The sequence below is a fragment of the Oncorhynchus nerka genome, linkage group LG10 (assembly GCF_034236695.1).
Source record: "Oncorhynchus nerka isolate Pitt River linkage group LG10, Oner_Uvic_2.0, whole genome shotgun sequence".
Taxonomy (NCBI): Eukaryota; Metazoa; Chordata; class Actinopteri; order Salmoniformes; family Salmonidae; genus Oncorhynchus; species Oncorhynchus nerka.
The window spans coordinates 3,505,147-3,525,921 of NC_088405.1; the positions used below are offsets into that span (position 1 = coordinate 3,505,147).

Below are 20,775 nucleotides of genomic sequence, written 5' to 3' on the forward strand. Positions count from 1 at the left end.
AGGACTAACACTATTGTTTTAACCATGTTATGAGGCTATACAGGACTAACACTATTGTTTTAACCATGTTATGAGGCTATACAGGACTAACACTATTGTTTTAACCATGCTATGAGGCTGTACAGGACTAACACTATTGTTTTAACCATGTTATGAGGCTGTACAGGACTAACACTATTGTTTTAACCATGTTATGAGGCTATACAGGACTGGACACTATTGTTTTAACCATGTTATGAGGCTGTACAGGACTAACACTATTGTTTTAACCATGCTATGAGGCTGTACAGGACTGACCATCCATGATATCAACACTATAGTTTTAACCATGTTATGAGGCTATACAGGACTAACACTATTGTTTTAACCATGCTATGAGGCTATACAGGACTAACACTATTGTTTTAACCATGCTATGAGGCTATACAGGACTAACACTATTGTTTTAACCATGTTATGAGGCTGTACAGGACTAACACTATTGTTTTAACCATGTTATGAGGCTATACAGGACTAACACTATTGTTTTAACCATGTTATGAGGCTGTACAGTGTTTGATTACATTTACAGTGTTTACAAACATTGGAGGGGAAAAATATATATCTTGGGTTCTCATGGAGTGTGACGCGCACACACACACACACACACACACACACACACACACACACACACACACACACACACACACACACACACACACACACACAGCATCAGTGCTAACCATAACCAGATCCACAAGCCTCCTGCCGTCTTCATCTGTGTGTGTTCAGACAGAGGAGAATGAGGCATTGCGTGAAGCTCTCTCTGAGCTGGGCAGCAGTTTGGACAGAGAGGGAGGAGGAGAAGATGGTGAAGAGGAGAGAGTGTGTGTGCAGGACGGACGTGTGTATCAGTGGGAGGAGGACTGGGTTTCAGACAGCTGCACATTCTGTACCTGCCAGGTAAACACACACACACACACGCTCAACTCTTGAGTCAAGATATCTCTAGGCCCTTTTGCTTTACTACTGTGTGTGTGTGTGTTGTGTGTGTGTGTAGGAGGGGAAGGCAGTGTGTCGGCAGGTCACCTGTCCTCCAGTAATATGTTCCAGTCCTTCCTTCATTGAAGGGGAATGCTGCCCTGTGTGTCTGGGTGAGATATCTAAACACATTCACTTACTCTAGTCTATTTCAAATGATTATTTCAGAAGTCATATTTAGTCAAATCAAATTGTATTCGTCACAAGCCCTGAATACAACAGGTGTAGACCTTACAGTGAAATGCTTACTTACAATGTAGTTTAAAAAATATGAATAAGAATAAGAAATAAAAGTAACAAGTAGTTAAAGAGCTGCAGTAAAATAACAATAGCGAGACTATTTACAGGGGGTACCGGTACAGAGTCAATGTGCGGGGGCACCGGTTAGTGGAGGTAATTGAGGTAATATGTACATGTAGGTAGAGTTAAAGTGACTGTATAGATAATAAACAGAGAGTAGCAGCAGGGTAAAAGAGGGGTCTGGGTAGTCCAGGGGCCACCGGTTAGTGGAGGTAATTGAGGTAATATGTACATGTAGGTAGAGTTAAAGTGACTGTATAGATAATAACAGAGAGTAGCAGCAGGGTAGAAGAGGGGTCTGGGTTGTCCAGGGGGCACTGTTAGTCAAGGTAATTGAGGTAATATGTACATGTAGGTAGAGTTATTAAAACCTCTCTGGGATATTCGGGACAGTAGCGTCCCACCCCGCCAACAGCCAGTGAAAGTGCTGGGATATTCGGGACAGTAGCGTCCCACCCCGCCAACAACCAGTGAAAGTGCTGGGATATTTGGGACAGTAGCGTCCCACCCCGCCAACAGCCAATGAAAGTGCAGGGCGCCAAATTCAAAACAACAAAAATCTCATAATTAAAACTCCTCAAACATACAAGTATTTTACACCATTTTAAAGATAACATTCTCATTAATCCAGCCACAGTGTCTGATTTCAAAAAGGCTTTACAGCGAAAGCACCACAAACGATTATGTTAGGTCACCACCAAGTCACGGACTGGAGAAAGACTGGAGTCATAAAAAGCACAGAGGTCAAATTAATCACTAACCTTTGATGATCTTCATCAGTTGACACTCATAGGACTTCATGTTACACAATACATGTATGTTTTGTTCGATGAAGTGCATATTTATATCCAAAAATCTCAAAGTACATTGGCGTGTTATGTTCAGTAGTTCCAAAACATGCGGTGATTTTGTAGAGAGCCACATCAATTCACAGAAATACTCATAATAAACATTGATAATAGATACAACTATTATACATGGAACTTTAGATAAACTTCTCCTTAATGCAACCGCTGTGTCAGATTTTTTTTTAAACATTACGGAAAAAGCACACCATAAAATAATCTGAGTACGGCGCTCAGAGCCCAAACCAGCCGAAAAATATCCGCCATGTTGTGTAGTCAACATTAGTCAGAAATAGCATTATAAATATTCACTTACCTTTGATGACCTTCATCAGAATCCACTCCCAGGAATCGCAGTTCCACAATACATTTTTGATTTCTTCGATAATGTCCATCATTTATGTCCAAATAGCTACTTTTGTTAGCACGTTTTGTAAACAAATCCAAAGTCATGAAGCGCGTTCACTAGGAGCAGACAAAATGTCCCAAAAAATTGTTACAGTCCGTAGAAACATGTCAAACGATGTATAGAATCAATCTTTAGGATGTTTTTACCATAAATCTTCAATTATGTTCCAACCGGAGAATTCCTTTGTCTGTAGAAAAGCAATGAAACAAGAGCTAACTCTCTCATGACCGCGCATCACGAGCCCGTGGCACTCTGCCAGACACCTGACTCATTCCCCTCTCATTCAGCCCCCCTTCACAGTAGAAGCCTGAAACAATGTTCTAAAGACTGTTGATATCTAGTGGAAGCCTTAGGAAGTGCAACATGACCAATATCCCACTGTGTCTTCAATAGGGGCTGAGTTGAAAACCTACAAGCCTCAGATTTCCCACTTCCTTGTTGGATTTTTTTCTCAGGTTTTTGCCTGCCATATGAGTTCTGTTATACACACAGACATCATTCAAACAGTTTTAGAAACTTCAGAGTGTTTTCTATCCAATACTACTAATAATATGCATATATTAGCATCTGGGACTGAGTAGCAGGCGGTTTACTCTGGGCACCTTATTCATCCAAGCTCCTCAATACTGCCCCCCAGTCACTAAGAAGTTAAAGTGACTATGCATAGATAATAACAGAGAGTAGCAGCGGTAAGAGAGGGGGGGGGGATGCAAATAGTTTGGATAGCCATTTGATTAGATGTGCAGGAGTCTTATGGCTTGGGGGTAGAAGCTGTTTAGAAGCCTCTTGGACCTAGCCTTGGCACTCCGGTACCGCTTGCAGTGCGGTAGTAGAGAGAACAGTCTATGACTAGGGTGGCTGGAGTCTTTGACATTTTTTAGGGCCTTCTTCTGACACCTCCTGGTATAGAGGTCCTCGATGGCAGGAAGCTTGGCCCCAGTGATGTACTGGGCCGTACGCACTCCCCTCTGTAGTGCTTGCGGTCGGAGGCCGAGCAATTGCCATACCAGGCAGTGATGCAACCAGTCATTCTCTTGATGGTGCAGCAGTAGAACCTTTTGAAGATCTCAGGACCCATTCCAAATCTTTTCAGTCTCCTGAGGGGAAATAGGTTTTGTCGTGCCCTCTTCACGACTGTCTTGGTGTGCTTGGACCATGTTAGTTTGTTGGTGATGTGGACACCAAGGAACTTGAAGCTCTCAACCTGCTCTACTACAGCCCCGTCAATGAGAATGGGGGCGTGCTCGGTCCTCCTTTGCCTGTAGTCCACAATCATCTCATTTGTCTTGATCACATCGAGGGAGAGGTTGTTGTCCTTGCACCACACTGCCAGATCTCTGACCTCCTCCCTATAGGCTGTCTCATTGTTGTCGGTGATCAGGCCTACCACTGTTGTGTCATCGGCAAACTTAATGATGGTGTTAGAGTCAGAGTCGTAGAGTTTGTATACATATGTGTGCGTATGTATTTGTTTGTGTGTGTTTGTGTTTGTGTGCGTGTGTGTGTATAGGGTTGGGAAGTGAAGATGGATGGTCCCCATGGTCGGAGTGGACGGAATGTTCGGTCACCTGTGGGCGTGGCTTCCAGCGGAGAGGGCGATCTTGTGATGATGTCTCCACGTCCTGTTCTGACTCCTCCCTCCAAACCCGCAGGTGCACCCTGGGAAGTTGTGAAAGCCGAGGTGAGTTCACCAATAACTCCTGTAGTACAGCTAGCTCCTGTAATACACATTATGGTTAGCTACGTCGTTGTATTTATTTATGATACTCTTTGAAGATGTACGGTTTCAGACATGTTAGGAAGGTGGGGTTGGGACTCTGCTGACGTTAGGCTGAAGCTCATTCCACTGTTGAGGTGTCAGGACAGAGAAGATCTTTGACTGGTCTGGGGGGGAGCTGACCCTCATATGGGTGGGAGGGCCAAGAGACCAGAGGTGGCAGAATGGAACGCTCAGGTTTGGGTGTTGGGTTTGAGCAATCATTTCCCTTTTATAAAAATGTGTGTGTGTGTGTGTGTGTGTGTGTGTGTGTGTGTGTGTGTGTGTGTGTGTGTGTGTGTGTGTGTGTGTGTGTGTGTGTGTGTGTGTGTGTGTGTGTGTAGTCCATGGGAACAGCGGCTGGGGCCTGTGGTCTCCGTGGTCTGCATGTTCTGTGTCGTGTGGTTCAGGTCTCGTTGTGCGTGTTCGACTCTGCAACTTCCCCCTCGCTCAGCGCGGGGGCAGCGGCTGCCGTGGCAACACTACAGAGACACATCCCTGTGACGCTACACCCTGTCCAAGTGAGAACACAAACAAACATTCCAGATGACTGCTATTGTTGATGTTGGATTGACTGATACACTGTTTGTGTGATTATAGTTGTCGGGGTCTGGGGACCGTGGTCTTCCTGGTTACCATGCAGTGTGTCGTGTGGCAGTGGGCTGATGATTCGTCAGCGGGAGTGTTCTAACCCCGCCCCCCGGCATGGAGGCAGGAACTGTGTGGGAGAGACGGCCGACTACGCAGCCTGCAATACACAACCCTGTCCAATAGGTAGCAGACATAGGATGACAGAGAGGGCCAAGAACCATTATTCCACTGACAACATAGTTGTGAACAGGAACAATCCAAGTAAACTATGGAAGTTTTTGAAACAGTTAGGATACAGTACAGATAATTTATCCATAACAGTCTAAACTAACATATGGAATTGTTTTAAGATTGTCATACCAAGGATATAATTTAGCTATTTGATTTGGAATTTTAGGACCCCTTTAGTATAAAAAAAACATGTAAAAAATGATTTGATGAAACATTGATTTTGGCCTTTCTGCTCAAATCAAATCAAATGTTATCGGTCACTTACACATATTTAGCAGATGTTATTGCGGGTGCGGCTAAATGCTTGTGTTCCTAGTGTAACGTGTTTTCTTCCTGGGAAGGAGAGGAGGACCAAAATGCAGCGTGGTTATTGTTAAGCATCTTTAATAAAGACGAAAACACTATACGAATACAAAATGTGGCAAAACCAAACCAGTCCTAACTGGTGCAGAGAACACAGAGACAGGAAACAACCACCCACAAAATACCCAAAGAATATGGCTGCCTAAATATGGTTCCCAATCAGAGACAATGATAAACACCTGCCTCTGATTGAGAACCACTCTAGGCAACCATAGACCTACCTAGACAACTACACTGAACACAACCCCATAAATCTGATAAACCCCTAGACAAGAAAACACACAATAAATCACCCATGTCACACCCTGGTTAGGCCAGGAATAACCTAAAGAATACAGAAAACACAGATAACTAAGGCCAGGGTGTGAAAACTACTTCCAACAGAGCAGTAGTACCTAACTAAATGCTTGTGTTCCTAGCTCCAACAGAGCAGTAGTACCTAACTAAATGCTTGTGTTCCTAGCTCCAACAGAGCAGTAGTACCTAACTAAATGCTTGTGTTCCTAGCTCCAACAGAGCAGTAGTACCTAACTAAATGCTTGTGTTCCTAGCTCCAACAGAGCAGTAACTAAAAATGCTTGTGTTCCTAGCTCCAACAGAGCAGTAGTACCTAACTAAATGCTTGTGTTCCTAGCTCCAACAGAGCAGTAGTACCTAAATGCTTGTGTTCCTACTAAATAGCTTAAATGCTTGTTCCTAGCTCCAACAGAGCAGTAGTACCTAACTAAATGCTTGTGTTCCTAGCTCCAACAGAGCAGTAGTACCTAACTAAATGCTTGTGTTTCTAGCTCCAACAGAGCAGTAGTACCTAACTAAATGCTTGTGTTCTAGCTCCAACAGAGCAGTAGTACCTAACTAAATGCTTGTGTTCCTAGCTCCAACAGAGCAGTAGTACCTAACAACTAAAAATGCTTGTGTTCCTAGCTCCAACAGAGCAGTAGTACCTAACTAAATGCTTGTGTTCCTAGCTAAACTAAATGCTTGTGCTTGATTCCTAGTTCTAGCTCCAACAGAGCAGTAGTACCTAACTAAATGCTTGTGTTCCTAGCTCCAACAGAGCAGTAGTACCTAACTAAATGCTTGTGTTCCTAGCTCCAACAGAGCAGTAGTACCTAACTAAATGCTTGTGTTCCCAACAGAGCAGTCTAACTAAATGCTTGTGTTCCTAGAGCAGTAGTACCTAACTAAATGCTTGTGTTCCTAGTTTCTAGCTCCAACAGAGCAGTAGTACCTAACTAAATGCAGAACAGAGCAGTAGTACCTAACTAAATGCTTGTGTTCCTAGCTCCAACAGAGCAGTAGTACCTAACTAAATGCTTGTGTTCCTAGCTCCAACAGAGCAGTAGTACCTAACTAAATGCTTGTGTTCCTAGCTCCAACAGAGCAGTAGTACCTAACTAAATGCTTGTGTTCCTAGCTCCAACAGAGCAGTAGTACCTAACTAAATGCTTGTGTTCCTAGCTCCAACAGAGCAGTAGTACCTAACTAAATGCTTGTGTTCCTAGCTCCAACAGAGCAGTAGTACCTAACTAAATGCTTGTGTTCCTAGCTCTAGTACTAACCAACAGAGTGCAGTAGCAGTAGTACCTAACTAAATGCTTGTGTTCCTAGCTCCAACAGAGCAGTAGTACCTAACTAAATGCTTGTGTTCCTAGCTCCAACAGAGCAGTAGTACCTAACTAAATGCTTGTGTTTCTAGCTCCAACAGAGCAGTAGTACCTAACTAAATGCTTGTGTTCCTAGCTCCAACAGAGCAGTAGTACCTAACTAAATGCTTGTGTTTCTAGCTCCAACAGAGCAGTAGTACCTAACTAAATGCTTGTGTTCCTAGCTCCAACAGAGCAGTAGTACCTAACTAAATGCTTGTGTTCCTAGCTCCAACAGAGCAGTAGTACCTAACTAAATGCTTGTGTTCCTAGCTCCAACAGAGCAGTAGTACCTAACTAAATGCTTGTGTTCCTAGAGCAGTAGTACCTAACAAATGCTTGTGTTCCTAGCTCCAACAGAGCAGTAGTACCTAACTAAATGCTTGTGTTCCTAGCTCCAACAGAGCAGTAGTACCTAACTAAATGCTTGTGTTCCTAGCTCCAACAGAGCAGTAGTACCTAACTAAATGCTTGTGTTCCTAGCTCCAACAGAGCAGTAGTACCTAACTAAATGCTTGTGTTCCTAGCTCCAACAGAGCAGTAGTACCTAACTAAATGCTTGTGTTCCTAGCTCCAACAGAGCAGTAGTACCTAACTAAATGCTTGTGTTCCTAGCTCCAACAGAGCAGTAGTACCTAACTAAATGCTTGTGTTTCTAGAGCTCCAACAGAGCAACAGTAGTACCTAACTAAATGCTTGTGTTCCTAGCTCCAACAGAGCAGTAGTACCTAACTAAATGCTTGTGTTCCTAGCTCCAACAGAGCAGTAGTACCTAACTAAATGCTTGTGTTCCTAGCTCCAACAGAGCAGTAGTACCTAACTAAATGCTTGTGTTCCTAGCTCCAACAGAGCAGTAGTACCTAACTAAATGCTTGTGTTCCTAGCTCCAACAGAGCAGTAGTACCTAACTAAATGCTTGTGTTCCTAGCTCCAACAGAGCAGTAGTACCTAACTAAATGCTTGTGTTCCTAGCTCCAACAGAGCTCCAACAGAGCAGTAGTACCTAACTAAATGCTTGTGTTTCTAGCTCCAACAGAGCAGTAGTACCTAACTAAATGCTTGTGTTTCTAGCTCCAACAGAGCAGTAGTACCTAACTAAATGCTTGTGTTCCTAGCTCCAACAGAGCAGTAGTACCTAACTAAATGCTTGTGTTTCCTAGCTCCAACAGAGCAGTAGTACCTAACTAAATGCTTGTGTTCCTAGCTCCAACAGAGCAGTAGTACCTAACTAAATGCTTGTGTTCCTAGCTCCAACAGAGCAGTAGTACCTAACTAAATGCTTGTGTTCCTAGCTCCAACAGAGCAGTAGTACCTAACTAAATGCTTGTGTTCCTAGCTCCAACAGAGCAGTAACTAAAAATGCTTGTGTTCCTAGCTAGTACCTAACTAAATGCAGCTCCAACAGAGCAGTAGTACCTAACTAAATGCTTGTGTTCCTAGCTCCAACAGAGCAGTAGTACCTAACTAAATGCTTGTGTTCCTAGCTCCAACAGAGCAGTAGTACCTAAATGCTTGTGTTCCTAGCTCCAACAGAGCAGTAGTACCTAACTAAATGCTTGTGTTCTAGCTCCAACAGAGCAGTAGTACCTAACTAAATGCTTGTGTTTCTATGCAGTTACCTAACTAAATGTTGTTTCTAGCTCCAACAGAGCAGTAGTACCTAACTAAATGCTTGTGTTTCTAGTACCAGTAACTAAAAATGCTTGTGTTCCTAGCTCCAACAGAGCAGTAGTACCTAACTAAATGCTTGTGTTCCTAGCTCCAACAGAGCAGTAGTACCTAACTAAATGCTTGTGTTCCTAGCTCCAACAGAGCAGTAGTACAACTAAATGCTTGTGTTCCTAGTACAGAGCAGTAACTAAAAATGCTTGTGTTCCTAGCTCCAACAGAGCAGTAGTACCTAACTAAATGCTTGTGTTCCTAGCTCCAACAGAGCAGTAGTACCTAACTAAATGCTTGTGTTCCTAGCTCCAACAGAGCAGTAGTACCTAACTAAATGCTTGTGTTCCTAGCTCCAACAGAGCAGTAGTACCTAACTAAATGAGCAACAGAGCAGTAGTACCTAACTAAATGCTTGTGTTCCTAGCTCCAACAGAGCAGTAGTACCAACAAATGCTTGTGTTCCTAGCAACAGAGCAGTAGTACCTAAATGCTTGTGTTCCTAAATGCTTGTGTTTCCTAGCTCCAACAGAGCAGTAGTACCTAACTAAATGCTTGTGTTCCTAGCTCCAACAGAGCAGTAGTACCTAACTAAATGTTGTGTTTCTAGTCCAACAGAGCAGTAACTAAAAATGCTTGTGTTTAGCTCTAGCTCCAACAGAGCTCCAACAGAGCAGTAGTACCTAACTAAATGCTTGTGTTCCTAGCTCCAACAGAGCAGTAGTACCTAACTAAATGCTTGTGTTCCTAGCTCCAACAGAGCAGTAGTACCTAACTAAATGCTTGTGTTCCTAGCTCCAACAGAGCAGTAGTACCTAACTAAATGCTTGTGTTCCTAGCTCCAACAGAGCAGTAGTACCTAACTAAATGCTTGTGTTCCTAGCTCCAACAGAGCAGTAGTACCTAACTAAATGCTTGTGTTCCTAGCTCCAAGAGCAGTAGTACCTAACTAAATGCTTGTGTTCCTAGCTCCAACAGAGCAGTAGTACCTAACTAAATGCTTGTGTTCCTAGCTCCAACAGAGCAGTAGTACCTAACTAAATGCTTGTGTTCCTAGCTCCAACAGAGCAGTAGTACCTAACTAAATGCTTGTGTTCCTAGCTCCAACAGAGCAGTAGTACCTAACTAAATGCTTGTGTTCCTAACAGCTCCAACAGAGCAGTAGTACCTAACTAAATGCTTGTGTTCTAGCTCCAACAGAGCAGTAGTACCTAACTAAATGCTTGTGTTTCTAGCTCCAACAGAGCAGTAGTACCTAACTAAATGCTTGTGTTCCTAGCTCCAACAGAGCAGTAGTACCTAACTAAATGCTTGTGTTCTAGCTCCAACAGAGCAGTAGTACCTAACTAAATGCTTGTGTTTCTAGCTCCAACAGAGCAGTAGTACCTAACTAAATGCTTGTGTTCCTAGCTCCAACAGAGCAGTAGTACCTAACTAAATGCTTGTGTTCCTAGCTCCAACAGAGCAGTAGTACCTAACTAAATGCTTGTGTTCCTAGTTAGTACCTAGCTTGTGTTCCTCCAACAGAGCAGTAGTACCTAACTAAATGCTAGCTGAGCAGTAGTTAACTAAATGCTTGTGTTCCTAGCTCCAACAGAGCAGTAGTACCTAACTAAATGCTTGTGTTCCTAGCTCCAACAGAGCAGTAGTACCTAACTAAATGCTTGTGTTTCCTAGCTCCAACAGAGCAGTAGTACCTAACTAAATGCTTGTGTTCCTAGCTCCAACAGAGCAGTAGTACCTAACTAAATGCTTGTGTTCCTAGCTCCAACAGAGCAGTAGTACCTAACTAAATGCTTGTGTTCCTAGCTCCAACAGAGCAGTAGTACCTAACTAAATGCTTGTGTTCCTAGCTCCAACAGAGCAGTAGTACCTAACTAAATGCTTGTGTTCCTAGCTCCAACAGAGCAGTAGTACCTAACTAAATGCTTGTGTTCCTAGCTCCAACAGAGCAGTAGTACCTAAATGCTAAATGCTTGTGTTCCTAGCTCCAACAGAGCAGTAGTACCTAACTAAATGCTTGTGTTCCTAGCTAGTACCAACAAATGAGCAACAGAGCAGTAGTACCTAACTAAATGCTTGTGTTCCTAGCTCCAACAGAGCAGTAGTACCTAACTAAATGCTTGTGTTCCTAGCTCCAACAGAGCAGTAGTACCTAACTAAATGCTTGTGTTCCTAGCTCCAACAGAGCAGTAGTACCTAACTAAATGCTTGTGTTCCTAGCTCCAACAGAGCAGTAGTACCTAACTAAATGCTTGTGTTCTAGCTCCAACAGAGCAGTAGTACCTAACTAAATGCTTGTGTTCCTAAACAGAGCAGTAGTACCTAACTAAATGCTTGTGTTCCTAGCTCCAACAGAGCAGTAGTACCTAACTAAATGCTTGTGTTCCTAGCTCCAACAGAGCAGTAGTACCTAACTAAATGCTTGTGTTCCTAGCTCCAACAGAGCAGTAGTACCTAACTAAATGCTTGTGTTCCTAGTTCCAACAGAGCAGTAGTACCTAACTAAATGCTTGTGTTCCTAGCTCCAACAGAGCAGTAGTACCTAACTAAATGCTTGTGTTCCTAGCTCCAACAGAGCAGTAGTACCTAACTAAATGCTTGTGTTCCTAGCTCCAACAGAGCAGTAGTACCTAACTAAATGCTTGTGTTCCTAGCTCCAACAGAGCAGTAGTACCTAACTAAATGCTTGTGTTCCTAGCTCCAACAGAGCAGTAGTACCTAACTAAATGCTTGTGTTCCTAGCTCCAACAGAGCAGTAGTACCTAACTAAATGCTTGTGTTTCTAGCTCCAACAGAGCAGTAGTTGTGTTCCTACCAGAGCAGTAGTAAACTAAATGCTTGTGTTCCTAGCTCCAACAGAGCAGTAGTACCTAACTAAATGCTTGTGTTCCTAGCTCCAACAGAGCAGTAGTACCTAACTAAATGCTTGTGTTCCTAGCTCCAACAGAGCAGTAGTACCTAACTAAATGCTTGTGTTCCTAGCTCCAACAGAGCAGTAGTACCTAACTAAATGCTTGTGTTCCTAAACAGAGCAGTAGTACCTAACTAAATGCTTGTGTTCCTAGCTCCAACAGAGCAGTAGTACCTAACTAAATGCTTGTGTTCCTAGCTCCAACAGAGCAGTAGTACCTAACTAAATGCTTGTGTTCCTAGCTCCAACAGAGCAGTAGTACCTAACTAAATGCTTGTGTTTCTAGCTCCAACAGAGCAGTAGTACCTAACTAAATGCTTGTGTTTCTAGCTCCAACAGAGCAGTAGTACCTAACTAAATGCTTGTGTTCCTAGCTCCAACAGAGCAGTAGTACCTAACTAAATGCTTGTGTTCCTAGCTAAATGCTTGTGTTCCAACAGAGCAGTAGTACCTAACTAAATGCTTGTGTTTCTAGCTCCAACAGTGAAATGCTTGTTTCTAGCTCCAACAGAGCAGAAGTATCTAACTAAATGCTTGTGTTTCTAGCTCCAACAGTCCAGTAATATCTAACTAAATGCTTGTGTTTCTTGCTCCAACAGAGCAGTAATATCTAACTAAATGCTTGTGTTCCTAGTTCCAACAGAGCAGTAATATCTAACTAAATGCTTGTGTTCCTAGCTCCAACAGAGCAGTAATATCTAACTAAATGATTGTGTTCCTAGTTCCAACAGAGCAGTAATATCTAACTAAACGCTTGTGTTCCTAGCTCCAACAGAGCAGTAATATCTAACTAAATGCTTGTGTTCCTAGCTCCAACAGAGCAGTAATATCTAACTAAACGCTTGTGTTCCTAGCTCCAACAGAGCAGTAATATCTAACTAAACGCTTGTGTTCCTAGCTCCAACAGAGCAGTAATATCTAACTAAACGCTTGTGTTCCTAGCTCCAACAGAGCAGTAATATCTAACTAAACGCTTGTGTTCCTAGCTCCAACAGAGCAGTAATATCTAACTAAATGTTTGTGTTCCTAGCTCCAACAGTGCAGTAATATCTAACAATTCACAGCAATACACACAAATCCAAAGGTAAAAGAAAGTGACATCGGGTGGTGTAGGTGTCCTGGAGGGCAGGTAGTTTGCCCCCGGTGATTTGTTGGGCAGACCACACCCCCCTCTGGAGAGCCCTGCGGTTGCGGGCGGTGCAGTTGCCGTACCAGGCAGTGATACAGCCCGACAGGATGCTCTCAATTGTGCATGTGTAAAAGTTTACGAGGGTTTTAGTGGCCAAGGCAAATTTCTTCAGCCTCCTGAGGTTGAAGAGGCGCTTTTGCGCCTACTTCACCACACTGTCTGTGTGGGTGGACCATTTCAGGTTGTCAGTGATGTGTACGCCGAGGAACTTGAAGCTTTCCACCTTGTCCACTGCAGTCCCGTCGATGTGGATAGGGGGCTGCTCCCTCTGCTGTTTCCTGAATTCCACAATCAGCTGCTTTGTTTTGTGGATGTTTGGTGGGAGGTTGTTTTCCTGACACCACACTCCGAGTGCCCTCACCTCCTCTCTGTAGGCTGTCTCGTCATTCTGGGTAATCAAGCCCACTACTGTTGTGTCATCTGCAAACCTGATGATTGGGTTGGAGGCGTGTGTGGCCACGCAGCCATGGGTGAACAGAGAGTACAGGAAGGGGCTGAGCACGCACTCTTGCGAGGTCCCTGTGTTTAGGATCAGCAAAGTGGAGTTGTTGTTCCCTACCTTCCCCACCTGGGGCAGACAGTCAGGAAGTCCAGGACCCAGTTGCAGAGGGCAGGGTTCAGACCTAGGACCATGAGCTTAATGATGAGCTTGGAGGGTACTATGGTGTTGAATGCTGAGCTATAGTCAATGAACAGCATTATACATAGGCATTCCTCTTGTTCCTCTTGTCCAGATGGGATAGGTCAATGTGCAGTGCGATGGCGATTGCATCGTCTGTGGATCTAAGCAAATTGAAGTGGGTCTAGGGTGTCAGGTAAGGTAGAGGTGATATGATCCTTAACTGGCCTCTCAAAGCACTTCATGATGACAGAAGTGAGTGCTACGGGGCGATAGACATTTAGTTCAGTTACCTTTGCTTTCTTGGGTACAGGAACAATGGTGGACATCTTGAAGCAAGTGGGGACAGCAGACGTGGATAGGGAGTGTCCAATTGAATATGTCTGTAACACTCCAGCCAGCTGGTCTGGGCATGAGGACACGGATAGGGAGTGATTGAATATGTCTGTAACACTCCAGCCAGCTGGTCTGGGCATGAGGACACGGATAGGGAGAGATTGAATATGTCTGTAAACACTCCAGCCAGCTGGTCTGCTCTGAGGATACGGATAGGGAGTGATTGAATATGTCTGTAACACTCCAGCCAGCTGGTCTGGGCATGAGGACACGGATAGGGAGAGATTGAATATGTCTGTAACACTCCAGCCAGCTGGTCTGCTCTGAGGACACGGATAGGGAGTGATTGAATATGCCCGTAAACACTCCAGCCAGCTGGTCTGCTCTGAGGACACGGATAGGGAGAGATTGAATATGTCTGTAACACTCCAGCCAGCTGGTCTGCTCTGAGGACACGGATAGGGAGAGATTAAATATGTCTGTAACACTCCAGCCAGCTGGTCTGCTCTGAGGACACGGATAGGGAGTGATTGAATATGTCCGTAAACACTCCAGCCAGCTGGTCTGGGCATGAGGACACGGATAGGGAGTGATTGAATATGTCTGTAACACTCCAGCCAGCTGGTCTGGGCATGAGGACACGGATAGGGAGTGATTGAATATGTCTGTAAACACTCCAGCCAGCTGGTCTGGGCATAAGGACACGGATAGGGAGTGATTGAATATGTCCGTAAACACTCCAGCCAGCTGGTCTGCTCTGAGGACACGGATAGGGAGTGATTGAATATGCCCGTAAACACTCCAGCCAGCTGGTCTGCTCTGAGGACACGGATAGGGAGTGATTGAATATGTCCGTAAACACTCCAGCCAGCTGGTCTGGGCATGAGGACACGGATAGGGAGTCATTGAATATGTCTGTAACACTCCAGCCAGCTGGTCTGCTCTGAGGACACGGATAGGGAGAGATTGAATATGTCTGTAAACACTCCAGCCAGCTGGTCTGGGCATGAGGACACGGATAGGGAGTCATTGAATATGTCTGTAACACTCTAGCCAGCTGGTCTGGGCATGAGGACACGGATAGGGAGTGATTGAATATGTCTGTAACACTCCAGCCAGCTGGTCTGGGCATGAGGACACGGATAGGGAGTGATTGAATATGTCTGTAACACTCCAGCCAGCTGGTCTGCTCTGAGGACACGGATAGGGAGAGATTGAATATGTCTGTAACACTCCAGCCAGCTGGTCTGCTCTGAGGACACGTATAGGGAGTGATTGAATATGTCTGTAACACTCCAGCCAGCTGGTCTGGGCATGAGGACACGGATAGGGAGTGATTGAATATGTCTGTAACACTCCAGCCAGCTGGTCTGGGCATGAGGACACGGATAGGGAGTGATTGAATATGTCTGTAACACTCCAGCCAGCTGGTCTGCTCTGAGGACACGGATAGGGAGAGATTGAATATGTCTGTAACACTCCAGCCAGCTGGTCTGGGCATGAGGACACGTATAGGGAGTGATTGAATATGTCTGTAACACTCCAGCCAGCTGGTCTGGGCATGAGGACATGGATAGGGAGTGATTGAATATGTCTGTAACACTCCAGCCAGCTGGTCTGGGCATGAGGACACGGATAGGGAGTGATTGAATATGTCCGTAAACACTCCAGCCAGCTGGTCTGGGCATGAGGACACGGATAGGGAGAGATTGAATATGTCTGTAACACTCCAGCCAGCTGGTCTGGGCATAAGGACACGGATAGGGAGAGATTGAATATGTCCGTAAACACTCCAGCCAGCTGGTCTGCTCTGAGGACACGGATAGGGAGTGATTGAATATGCCCGTAAACACTCCAGCCAGCTGGTCTGCTCTGAGGACACGGATAGGGAGTGATTGAATATGTCTGTAACACTCCAGCCAGCTGGTCTGGGCATGAGGACACGGATAGGGAGTGATTGAATATGTCTGTAAACACTCCAGCCAGCTAGTCTGGGCATGAGGACACGGATAGGGAGTGATTGAATATGTCCGTAAACACTCCAGCCAGCTGGTCTGCGCATGCTCTGATGACGTGGCTATGGATGCCGTCTGGGCCGGCAGCCATGCGAGTGTTAACACGCTTAAACGTCTTACTCACATCGGCCACGGAGAAGGAGAGCCCACAGTACTTGGTAGCGGTCGGTGGCACTGTGTTATCCTCAAATCGGGCGAAGAAGGTCTTTATCCTGTCCGGAAGCAAGACGTCGGTGTCCGACGTGGCAGGTTTTCCCTTTGTAGTCTGTGATTGTCTGTAGACCCTGCCACATACATCTCGTGTCTGAGCCGTTGAATTGCAATTCCACTTTGTCTCTGAACTGACATTTTACATGTTTTATTTTCTTACGTAGGGAATAACTACACTGTTTGTATTCTGCCATTATTCCCAGTCACCTTTCCATGGTTTAAATGTGGTGGTTCGTGCTTTCAGTTTTGCGAGAATGCCGCCGTCTATCCACGGTTTCTGGTTTGGGTAGGTTTTAATAGTCAGTCACTGTATTCGTTATTATTCGTTACTCAGTCACCGTATTCGGTATTCTCAGAGGCTGAACGACAATAAAAACTGAACGACTAAAAAGCACCCTGAGGAAAAGCAAAGTGAAAAATTTGTATTTTAAGATCTCCACAGTTTCCACAGTTTCGGTCCCGGTCAGGTTCTCTGGCAGGCTATTCCAGAGGCTGGGGGCATAGTAACTAAAGGCTGCCTCTCCATGCCTCTTGGTCCCCCTCAGGTTCTCTGGCAGGCTATTCCAGAGGCTGGAGGCATAGTAACTAAAGGCTGCCTCTCCATGCCTCTTGGTCCCCCTCAGGTTCTCTGGCAGGCTGTTCCAGAGGGTGGGGGCATAGTAACTAAAGGCTGCCTCTCCATGCCTCTTGGTCCCCCTCAGGTTCTCTGGCAGGCTGTTCCAGAGGGTGGGGACATTGTTCTTAGACTTCCAGTACATACCCATCTTGACCATTTGCACTTTGAAAGCCTCCTCCTCAAAGTGGAGGAGTCTCTGTCAGTCTCTCTCCTCCTCAAAGTGGAGGAGTCTCTGTCAGTCTCTCTCCTCCTCAAAGTGGAGGAGTCTCTGTCAGTCTCTCTCCTCCTCAAAGTGGAGGAGTCTCTGTCAGTCTCTCTCCTCCTCAAAGCGGAGGAGTCTCTGTCAGTCTCTCTCCTCCTCAAAGTGGAGGAGTCTCTGTCAGTCTCTCTCCTCCTCAAAGTGGAGGAGTCTCTGTCCGTCTCTCTCCTCCTCAAAGTGGAGGAGTCTCTGTCAGTCTCTCTCCTCCTCAAAGTGGAGGAGTCTCTGTCAGTCTCTCTCCTCCTCAAAGTGGAGGAGTCTCTGTCAGTCTCTCTCCTCCTCAAAGCGGAGGAGTCTCTGTCAGTCTCTCTCCTCCTCAAAGTGGAGGAGTCTCTGTCAGTCTCTCTCCTCCTCAAAGTGGAGGAGTCTCTGTCCGTCTCTCTCCTCCTCAAAGTGGAGGAGTCTCTGTCAGTCTCTCTCCTCCTCAAAGCGGAGGAGTCTCTGTCCGTCTCTCTCCTCCTCAAAGTGGAGGAGTCTCTGTCAGTCTCTCTCCTCCTCAAAGTGGAGGCGTCTCTGTCAGTCTCTCCTCCTCAAAGTGGAGGAGTCTCTGTCAGTCTCTCTCCTCCTCAAAGTGGAGGAGTCTCTGTCAGTCTCTCTCCTCCTCAAAGTGGAGGAGTCTCTGTCAGTCTCTCTCCTCCTCAAAGTGGAGGAGTCTCTGTCAGTCTCTCTCCTCCTCAAAGTCGATGAGTCTCTGTCAGTCTCTCTCCCCCTCAAAGTGGAGGAGTCTCTGTCAGTCTCTCTCCTCCTCAAAGTGGAGGAGTCTCTGTCAGTCTCTCTCCTCCTAAAAGTGGAGGAGTCTCTGTCAGTCTCTCTCCTCCTCAAAGTGGAGGAGTCTCTGTCAGTCTCTCTCCTCCTCAAAGTGGAGGAGTCTCTGTCAGATCAAGGTTTGTCTTGTTCATCAGATTGTCCACAGTATGGTCCCCAAGCACCTTGAAACAACTTTAACTTGGTCAGGGATAACAATAACTATTCCACTAGAAGGAATGAAACCAACACTGTTCCTTTTAGATTTAAGAGTGGTATGCCAAAAGATACCTTTTTGTACTCACCTTCCATTCTTTGGAATAGTCTTCAAAAATAACTTGAAATTCATAACCTCCATGGTCGGTTTCAAGTTCTCAATGAAAATAATCTCTAAACAGTAGCATGTGTGAAAAGAGAGGAGTATGCCTACAGTATGTGGGAGAAAATGCCTACTGTGTTTTCTATTGTGTAGAAGTTATTGCCGTATGAATATTAGGGATTGATTGTTGAATATATTAGGGCTGAATAAGACAAGGGTGATGTACCTGTCCAGAGTTGGTTATTATGGAACTCAATTATATTTCTGTCATTGTTTGTGTCCACTACCACTGGAGCGCTCTTGTCTGTTTTAACATTTTATAGTCAATTCTACCAATCATACTCTTTGGCCTTCCTCTCTCTCTCTGTGTAGACAGCTGTCTTTCTAGGCCCTGCTTCCCTGGGGTCTCCTGCCACTCTGAGACTGATGGCTCATGGGAATGTGGGCCCTGTCCACTGGGTTACCATGGAAATGGCTCTGTCTGTGAAGACCAGGATGAAGTAAATACACACACACACACACACACACACACACACACACACACACACACACACACACACACACACACACACACACACACACACACACTCTATCTCTGTGTGTGTAGTGTGTGTTGCAGGGTGTGTGCTTCCTCTCTCCTGTAGTGTGTGTTGCAGGGTGTGTGTAACCTCTCTCCTGTAGTGTGTGTTGCAGGGTGTGTGCTTCCTCTCTCCTGTAGTGTGTGTTGCAGGGTGTGTAACCTCTCTCCTGTAGTGTGTGTTGCAGGGTGTGTGTGTAACCTCTCTCCTGTAGTGTGTGTTGCAGGGTGTGTAACCTCTCTCCTGTAGTGTGTGTTGCAGGGTGTGTGTAACCTCTCTCCTGTAGTGTGTGTTGCAGGGTGTGTGTAACCTCTCTCCTGTAGTGTGTGTTGCAGGGTGTGTGTAACCTCTCTCCTGTAGTGTGTGTTGCAGGGTGTGTAACCTCTCTCCTGTAGTGTGTGTTGTAGGGTGTGTGTAACCTCTCTCCTGTAGTGTGTGTTGCAGGGTGTGTGTAACCTCTCTCCTGTAGTGTGTGTTGCAGGGTGTGTGTAACCTCTCTCCTGTAGTGTGTGTTGCAGGGTGTGTGTAACCTCTCTCCTGTAGTGTGTGTTGCAGGGTGTGTGTAACCTCTCTCCTGTAGTGTGTGTTGCAGGGTGTGTAACCTCTCTCCTGTAGTGTGTGTTGTAGGGTGTGTGTAACCTCTCTCCTGTAGTGTGTGTTGCAGGGTGTGTGTAACCTCTCTCCTGTAGTGTGTGTTGCAGGGTGTGTAACCTCTCTCCTGTAGTGTGTGTTGTAGGGTGTGTGTAACCTCTCTCCTGTAGTGTGTGTTGCAGGGTGTGTAACCTCTCTCCTGTAGTGTGTGTTGCAGGGTGTGTAACCTCTCTCCTGTAGTGTGTGTTGTAGGGTGTGTGTAACCTCTCTCCTGTAGTGTGTGTTGCAGGGTGTGTGTAACCTCTCTCCTGTAGTGTGTGTTGCAGGGTGTGTGTAACCTCTCTCCTGTAGTGTGTGTTGCAGGGTGTGTAACCTCTCTCCTGTAGTGTGTGTTGTAGGGTGTGTGTAACCTCTCTCCTGTAGTGTGTGTTGCAGGGTGTGTGTAACCTCTCTCCTGTAGTGTGTGTTGCAGGGTGTGTGTAACCTCTCTCCTACAATGTGTGTTGCAGGGTGTGTGTGTAACCTCTCTCCTACAATGTGTGTTGCAGGGTGTGTGTAACCTCTCTCATGTAGTGTGTGTTGCAGGGTGTGTGTGTAACCTCTCTCCTGTAGTGTGTGTTGCAAGGTGTGTGTGTGTAACCTGTCTCCTGCAGTGTGTGTTGCAGGGTGTGTGTGTAACCTCTTTCCTGTCCTGTAGTGTGTGTTGCAGGGTGTGTGTGTAACCTCTCTCCTGTCCTGTAGTGTGTGTTGCAGGGTGTGTGTGTGTAACCTCTTTCCTGTAGTGTGTGTTGTAGGGTGTATGTGTAACCTCTCTCCTGTCCTGCAGTGTGTGTTGCAGGGTGTGTAACCTCTCTCCTACAGTGTGTGTTGTAGGGTGTGTGTGTAACCTCTCTCCTGTAGTGTGTGTTGCAGGGTGTGTGTGTAACCTGTCTCCTGCAGTGTGTGTTGCAGGGTGTGTGTAACCTCTCTCCTGTAGTGTGTGTTGCAGGGTGTGTGTGTGACCGAGTGTGTGAACACAGACCCAGGGTTCCACTGTCACCCCTGCCCCCCCCGATATCACGGCAACCAACCCTACGGTCTCGGACTGGAAGACGCCAACAACACCAAACAGGCCAGTGGTGGTGTGGGGTGTGGTGTGGGGTGGGGTGTGGTGTGGTGTGTGTGGTGCGTGCTGTGGTGTGGGGTGGAATGTGGTATGGTGTGGTGTGTGGTGTGGTGTGGTGGTGTGTGGTGGTGTGGTGTGGTGTGGTGGTGTGTGGTGTGGTGGTGTGTGGTGTGGTGTGGTGTGGTGGTGTGTGGTGTGGTGGTGTGTGGTGTGGTGTGGTGTGGTGTGGTGGTGTGTGGTGTGGTGTGGTGGTGTGTGGTGGTGTGTGGTGGGGTGTGGTGTGGGGTGTGGTGTGTGTGGTGTGGTGTGTGTGTGATGTGGGGTGTGCTGTGGTGTGGTGTGGGGTGTGGGGTGTGGTGTGGTGTGGGGTGTGGTGTGGTGTGGAGTGTGTGTGATGTGGGGTGTGGTGTGGTGTGGTGGTGTGGAGTGTGTGTGATGTGGTGTGGTGTGGAGTGTGTGT

The 20,775-nt window shown here is 46.0% G+C and overlaps 1 protein-coding gene across 1 annotated transcript in view; it reads left to right on the forward strand.

The window, feature by feature from the left end:
* LOC135573634 (thrombospondin-2-like) overlaps positions 1-20,775 on the forward strand; it is an 81,324-nt gene that overhangs the window by 19,563 nt on the left and 40,986 nt on the right. Inside the window, exons 4-10 of the mRNA XM_065022928.1 lie at positions 772-942; positions 1,040-1,133; positions 4,085-4,255; positions 4,675-4,851; positions 4,931-5,104; positions 18,414-18,541; positions 20,187-20,321. Coding sequence (XP_064879000.1) covers positions 772-942; positions 1,040-1,133; positions 4,085-4,255; positions 4,675-4,851; positions 4,931-5,104; positions 18,414-18,541; positions 20,187-20,321 — 1,050 coding nt within the window. The remainder of the gene's footprint in view (positions 1-771; positions 943-1,039; positions 1,134-4,084; positions 4,256-4,674; positions 4,852-4,930; positions 5,105-18,413; positions 18,542-20,186; positions 20,322-20,775) is intronic.